Source organism: Telopea speciosissima, chromosome 5, assembly GCF_018873765.1.
Source record: "Telopea speciosissima isolate NSW1024214 ecotype Mountain lineage chromosome 5, Tspe_v1, whole genome shotgun sequence".
NCBI lineage: Eukaryota > Viridiplantae > Streptophyta > Magnoliopsida > Proteales > Proteaceae > Telopea > Telopea speciosissima.
The window spans coordinates 3,549,382-3,557,033 of record NC_057920.1 but is presented as its reverse complement, the minus strand read 5'-3'; the positions used below and the strand labels follow the sequence as shown (position 1 = coordinate 3,557,033).

Below are 7,652 nucleotides of genomic sequence, written 5' to 3'. Positions count from 1 at the left end.
CCCGATGAAAATAAACTGTGTTTATGCCTTTACGTTGCACTTCCATTGCCCCATGTGCTAATGACAAGCACGTGAGCAAATGAAAAAATACGCCTATCCTTTTCAGATAAATTCGGTTTATAAAATCGATGTTTCTGGTAGGACTGTAATTTCAATAAAATATTTTAAGGATCATAAAAACTGTTGGTATGAAGTCTGTCAAGAACTCTAGAAGCTCCGGATGGGGAGACGGGGAGACAGTCACACTTTTATTTACAAGCGGTGGCGCCAAATGTTTGAGCAAGTCTGTAAAGAGTAGAACCCTGCGGAAGCTCTGTTGGGTCACCGAAGCAAAAACCCTTAAGCCTAAAACCCTAACTGACTGGAACTGAATTATGGCAACTTCGGTTCTTCTCCGATCTCTGAAGCGTTCTTCTTCTTTATCTGCACAGAAATGTGTATGTCTTCCTGACTTTTTCTGTTTATGTTACTGTTCTTCATTGATTGTCTCGTTTTTTTATTTATTTTTTTTCATTTTCATTTGTGTTTTTTTGAACGTTTATGTTGGGATCATGTTGAGGTTGCAGAATTGGATTGTATATTTTTCTCTATATTTCAATCGTTGATTTTCCACCATAAATAGTGAGAGATGATCAATAGCAGTTCCTCTTGGGCGTAAATTTTACCAGTGATGGTTGTGATGAAGGGTAACGGTGGAATAGGCTTTAAAATATGCTGATCATAGTTCGTACTTTTTCTTCTTTTTTTTCTGTGTTTAGGTAATCTTGTAATTCTTTCTTTCTCGTCTGAATCAAAAGAAAACAGGGCTTTGCTTTGCTTCTTACGAACAATTTTTAGAACGCTGAACTAACAAGTGATTTAACTCATAAGTAGGGATCTGATTGCCATCTCTTTTACCAATCCTTTATGTTGGTCTTACCTTGGTAGATTGTAGCTTAATTACCTTCTACCATTTTCGGTTCCTCTAGTTGATGATTGGAATTTGGAAGCAGATTTTCTTGGGGGCAAAGAAACTGTGCTTCAATATTCTAGTTCAGAGACCTGTTTTAGAAGATTATTTTGGGTATTTAGTTGCTTAGTGTATGAAGAAGGTTTCAAATGCTTCCTTGAACAATCGAGGACCTTCCATTTCAATTTTTGACTGGGAGGTCATGTTATTGTTGGGATATGGTTCAGATAATGATGCCAATTATGCGACCGACTTCTGATTCAGAGCCAGAGGAAGCACTATTAGCTTTGGAGTGTATTGGAATTTGGAACTTATAATGATTGGAAGAAAGAAACGCAAGGAATTCAAGGGTTTCTATCTAGTGTGTTTATTTGTAATGAGTTATCTCTAGCCTGTAGATGAATGTGTTGTGCTGTTTGACTGGATTCACTGTGAAATTCCAAAACTGTACTTTGTTGTAGTTTTTATGTTAAAGATTCCTCACTATGAACAACTTGATTAAAGATGATTAAACCTTGAGCAGCTTGCTGGTAAAACCAAGGCATTGTGGACTACCTCTCCACTGGGTCATAAATGGGCTAGCTTGGCCAGACCATTCAGGTACTTGTTATCTTTGTACATACACACACACACACACATATATATATATATATGTTACCACTTTTTGTATCATGTGCTTCCTCTCTTTTTTTGACTATTGTGTGTCTTTTAATTCAGCTCCAAGCCTGCTGGGAATGATGTCGTTGGTATTGACTTGGGTACAACCAACTCATGTGTTGCTGTCATGGAGGGGAAGGTTAGATTTCTTATGATAGATTTGGTTCAGTGGAGCCTCTCTCTCTCTCTCTTTCTCTGATAATTAATTATGTTGTGTGCAGAATCCAAAAGTGATTGAGAACTCTGAAGGCTCTAGAACCACACCATCTGTTGTGGCCTTCACCCCTAAGGGTGAACTACTTGTGGGAACTCCAGCCAAGCGTCAGGCCGTGACCAATCCAACGAATACAATATTTGGGACCAAGCGTTTGATAGGAAGACGTTTTGATGACCCCGTGACACAAAAAGAAATGAAGATGGTTCCGTATAAAATAGTTAGGGGTCCTAATGGAGATGCATGGGTTGAAGCCAATGGGCAGCAGTATTCCCCCAGCCAGATTGGTGCATTCATTCTGAACAAGATGAAAGAAACTGCCGAATCTTACTTGGGGAAAACTGTCACCAAAGCTGTAATTACTGTTCCTGCTTATTTCAATGATGCTCAAAGACAGGCAACAAAGGATGCAGGGAGAATTGCTGGCCTTGATGTACAAAGAATTATTAATGAGCCAACTGCTGCTGCACTTTCCTATGGGTTAAATAACAAGGAAGGTCTTATTGCAGTCTTTGATCTTGGTGGTGGGACTTTTGATGTTTCCATCCTAGAAATCTCAAATGGTGTTTTTGAGGTTTGTAATTTTCTTCTCTTGACAAAAGTTTGTGCTTCTACTTTTTGTGATGAATTCTTTCATACATCACTTTTTCCTTCAGGTCAAAGCAACAAATGGAGACACGTTCTTGGGTGGGGAGGATTTTGACAATGTCCTGTTAGAGTTTTTAGTGAGCGAATTCAAAAGAACAGAGGGAATTGATCTCTCCAAGGATAGGCTTGCCCTGCAGAGGCTTAGGGAAGCAGCTGAAAAGGCTAAGGTTGAACTCTCATCAACTACCCAGACTGAGATCAACTTGCCATTCATTACAGCTGATGCATCTGGTGCGAAACATTTGAACATTACTTTGACTAGGTCAAAGTTAGAGAGTTTAGTGAACCACTTGATTGAGAGGACCAAAGACCCTTGTAAGAATTGTGTGAAGGATGCTGGCATAACTACTAAGGATCTTGATGAGGTTCTTCTTGTTGGAGGGATGACCCGTGTTCCTAAAGTACAAGAAGTAGTTTCAGAGATTTTCGGGAAGAGCCCAAGTAAAGGGGTGAATCCTGATGAGGCAGTGGCAATGGGTGCTGCTATTCAAGGTGGTATACTCCGGGGAGACGTCAAGGAGCTGCTTCTTTTGGATGTTACTCCTCTATCCCTTGGAATTGAGACTCTTGGAGGTATCTTCAGCAAATTGATAAACAGAAACACAACTATTCCTACAAAGAAGAGCCAGGTTAGTTAAGACTGAATTTTAGTTACTCAATGGACTATGATATCATGCTTTTATTCATCTAAGATTCTAAGCTGGATGTTTTGTGCAAGTGAACTGCTTTAATACATATTACTGTTGGGTTATCTGTGTCACAGATATGAGAATTACATATGATCAAAGATTAATTTTCTACAGCTTTAAGTGAACTATCACAGTAGATTAATTTCTTACAACTTTAAATTCATGCTGGTACACTTTTTTTGGAAATTGGTAAAAATGACCATCCTGAAATTTGTCATAATGGATTTGGTTCTGTTTGTCCTATTTTGGTGGGTCTCTGTACCACGAATCTATATGGTTATTAACATTTTTGGATTGTCCTGTTCCTATGGTAGTCAAAATAAACTGACACAGAGAGATTGCAGATTCCTATATTCATCTAATCGTAATGGCCTCAAGTAACCCCTGCAACCATGCAAGTGTATCCACACTTATCATCCCTGCCTTGGCCTGTATGGCTTTACATTGTATTAGGCAGTGTCATAACTTCTCCACAACAATGGGAAATTAATTGTTTTCTTATATGAATTCAATGAATAGGTTGCCATGGTGACACATCTTCATCACCAAATTTAGTACCCGACACTGATTGACGAAATCTTTGTTTTCAGGTGTTCTCAACAGCAGCGGACAATCAGACACAGGTGGGTGTCCGGGTACTACAAGGTGAGCGTGAAATGGCTGCTGACAACAAGCTCCTTGGTGAGTTCGAGCTTGTTGGTATTCCACCAGCTCCTAGAGGTGTGCCCCAGATTGAAGTAACATTTGATATCGATGCCAATGGTATTGTTACTGTCTCTGCAAAGGACAAGGCAACTGGGAAGGAACAACAGATTACAATCCGATCATCTGGTGGTCTATCAGAAGATGAGATTGAGAAGATGGTTAAGGAGGCCGAGATGCATGCCCAGAAGGACCAAGAGAGAAAAGCTTTGATTGACTTGAAGAACAATGCTGATTCCACCATTTACAGCATAGAGAAGAGCTTGGGTGAGTACAAAGACAAAATACCAGCAGCGATTGCAACCGAGATCGATTCTGCAGTGGCAGAATTGAGAAAGGCAGCATCTGAAGATAACATTGATGAGATCAAGTCAAAGCTCGATGCTGCGAACAAGGCCGTCTCCAAGATTGGTCAGCATATGTCTGGAAGCTCTGGTGGCTCTTCTGGTGGATCTCAGGGTGGTGATCAAACCCCCGAGGCAGAGTACGAGGAAGTAAAGAAGTAGATATAGTCTTCTTTGGGTTTTTTTTTTTTTTTTTTTTTTTGGGTTGAAGTTTTGAATAGTTAGTTTAATTGTAAAACCATAAAGACGTGATCAAAAGAGAGGGAATCATATATAGAATATCAATGTTCCCATCTTGTATCCATGGTGTATGTCACTGATCTCGGTAAATTGGAAACACAGATCTGATTTTTAGAAACAGAGCCAACCCATATCTGGATTGCGACCTAACCATAAGCAAAAACAATGACTGAATCACTAATAATTATAATTTTTTTTCTAGAAGCAGTTTGATTATGCATAATTCATAAAGTTTTCTGGGGCGCAGGTACGCCTAGACACAAGGGGGGTTGGCTAAATAACCACCTCCAAATGACGCAAACCCTGTCCATGTTTTGCCCCATGTGTTTGGACGTAGCTTGCGCCAATATGTGCTCCCAGACAGAGAACGTGCACCCAAACTTTATTTACGACTTCAAATTTGAGATCTAATAAATGAATATATAGCATATGGGCAAGAGATTGATGTTTGGTTGTGCAGATGGAGCACACATAGGAGCATCCAATTTACTTTGATTGTAGCTGTTATAAGCAATTAGTACCAAAGATAAGCGACATAGGGGAACACACTAATGAAGTGTGAAGTAATGTTTCGTATATGGGAGGGTAGCAATGTCATTTCATGTGAGGAAGAGAGAGATAGATAGAGGGTGCTAGCATATGCTACATAGCACACTCTGATGGCTCAGAGAACCTTTTCCCATAAATAAATAAGGGAGAGTGATATGAGTTGGTAGGGTGGGGAGCGAGCCAATGGGGAAAGAGGGTGGAATATGATACGTTAGTAGGGGCGGGCAAAGCTGAAAGAAAGTGTCAGGATGAGAGAGCAAGAGAGAACTTGTGTAGATCCCCAGCAAACTCATAGATTTTTTCTTAATAATTAAATGGGAGAGGGTTCCTTAAAGGTAGTGTGGCCCTTGCGCCAGTGCGGTGACCAATGAGAGCGTGCACAAAAGCATCAACAAGGATGGAATTTTTGCCTTTTATAGGGGGGGTAGTGTGGTCATTTTGCCCCTCTATGTGTCTGGGTGTATGGCCCACATTGCCTTTCAAAGTTCTTTTTCCATACTTAAATAATGGGAAATGATGTACACACCGTCATGTTGAAATGGAATCTTATATTCTAATGCCATATTTACTGTCAAATAAAACGAAATATCTTTCAACAATTTATTTCCGTTGTCAATGCAACACCCATGATTCACGACCGCTATGGGGCATCTCCCCTCCCCCCTCTCTGACTCTACCTCTCCCCTCCTCGCCCCGATGCCTCAACAACTGCCCCGCCTCCTACTCTAGACCCACCCCACCCCTACAAACTCCCTCATTCCCATTCTCACCCTTCTCTCGTGACCATCCCAACATTGTGCCCCTATGCTCACCCCCGCTTACTCACTCCCTCCCCCAACTCCCACCGCTCACCCTCGCAGTGACGAGGCCAACTACCCCCACCCCCTACTGCCCCTAAGCTACAACAACAATGATCGACATCCTAAGAGGAAGCGTGAGCATGTCGAACTCGTTCTTGCGACAATTACTACAAATGGACACTCATAGAGCCCGTCATTTAGCTGTAAAACACAACCCTCTCAGTTGGGAAGCTAAGGAAGACACTAAGAAGAAAAGGAAGAAGCAACACGAGCAGAAATATCTGTTGAAGTCGTTTTCTTCCTCCCGACAATCTTTCTACTATTAGCCATGGATGTTGAAGCTCGAAATAATTCGAATTCGAGTGGTTAATAGACAAGTAGATGACAAAGGATTTCGTTGGCTTTGGTATCTTCCTCTTGGGTAAATGTGGCGTCATTAGACTCCAAAGTTTGAGAAGCAAAAGGACACGAAATGACTTCCATGGCTGAAGTGGGAGAAAACTTCAAAATCGAAACGGTGAAGGGAGGGGCAGAGGGGTGGGTGCATGAGTGGGGGAGATAAAGGTAATGTGTTACAATCATGGAACAAAAACTCGATCGAAACCTGTCGAAACCACCGAGTTAACTCGGTTTCCAAGGTTTCCAAGACGAGTTGAAGGGGGATTTTATAAAATCCCTGGATTCGACCGGGTTTCGATTAGTTTTGATTGGTTTCGACCATATTTTGTTGGTTTCGATACATATGCCCATCGAAACTAGGGAAAACTTGACTTGAAACTAGGACAGATAAGTATTTATGTCAAACTTCCAGAAATCATGACAGACACTTAGTTATGTCTAATATCATTTAAGTAACATTTACTTTACTTAAGAAATTATTCATAAATAAGCAAATACCTCCCTATTTGAATCCAATAAAAATAGTTAAAAAATAAAATTCCAAAAAGAAAAAAAGTCAACCCCCCAATTTAAGAACAAAAACTAAATTTTCAACGATAGGTGCAACTTTCAACTTTCTAATGCTGGGGTTTTTTTCAAATCTAAAAATTCCATAAATTTTAATATGATAAAACATTGCTAAAAACCAAGAGTACAATAAAATATTTATTTGGTTTGATGTCCAAAAAAATATTTTCATTCAGAGCGATTTTGACAATATTCGCTCACACCAAATTAAGTTTGATCAGTACATAACCCTTTCAATATAAATAAGATTTAAGCAATCTTGGACTTATTAGAAAACTATCAAAACAAAGCTTTCTAACAAATCGAAGATTGCTTAAATCTCATTTATATTGAAGGAGTTATGTTTCGGTCAAACCTTACTTGATACCATGTCCAAGAACAATATATAGTATCAAACTTTGATCAAAACTACAAGTAATATTTTTAGTGTCCTCTATGTGAAACTAATGCATGGATTGAGTTTAAAATATAAAAAATAGGTAGCACAATAAGAATCAGGGCAAAAAAACAACTTTTGGCCCTTGAAACCAAGGTTCGAGTTAGCCTGGAGAAAATCCCAGGTTTTGACTGAGATATGGTCGAAACCGAAATGAACTCGTTTTCTGACTGGTTGAAACCTAGTCGAAACTCGAGTTTTAGAACCTTGGTTACAATAGTGAGTAGTGAGAGAGTGGGAAGATACAATGACACTAGGTGTAATGAGATAGATATAATTGTGGATGGATTGAATGGTTGAGGTGCTTCTAATCTCATCTAATCTATAAGATGCTAATGTGTAAAATTTCATTGTACACCGCTTGTGTGTAAATCCCATTTTCTCAAAATAATGAACACTTGTTTAGGAGAATGATAGCCACTAGGGTCAAAATGTCATGCAAAAGGATGTCAAATTGG

At 39.6% G+C, this 7,652-nt stretch overlaps 1 protein-coding gene across 1 annotated transcript; it reads left to right on the top strand.

The window, feature by feature from the left end:
* The first annotated feature begins 238 nt into the window (after nt 1-238).
* LOC122660799 (heat shock 70 kDa protein, mitochondrial-like) lies at nt 239-4,430 on the top strand. The gene is made up of 6 exons (XM_043856029.1): nt 239-437; nt 1,473-1,549; nt 1,667-1,745; nt 1,828-2,394; nt 2,477-3,097; nt 3,748-4,430. Exons 1-6 carry the CDS (start codon nt 375-377, stop codon nt 4,363-4,365), a joined length of 2,025 nt encoding a protein of 674 aa, XP_043711964.1. The 5' UTR covers nt 239-374; the 3' UTR covers nt 4,366-4,430.
* The last annotated feature ends 3,222 nt before the right edge of the window (nt 4,431-7,652 follow it).

Bases quoted from the DNA above. Each gene is read 5' to 3' on its own strand.
- LOC122660799 (XM_043856029.1), top strand. From the start codon at position 375: ATGGCAACTTCGGTTCTTCTCCGATCTCTGAAGCGTTCTTCTTCTTTA. The intron at 438-1,472 runs GTATGTCTTCCT...AACCTTGAGCAG, and splicing joins CTTTATCTGCACAGAAATGT to CTTGCTGGTAAAACCAAGGC. The intron at 1,746-1,827 runs GTTAGATTTCTT...TGTTGTGTGCAG, and splicing joins TTGCTGTCATGGAGGGGAAG to AATCCAAAAGTGATTGAGAA.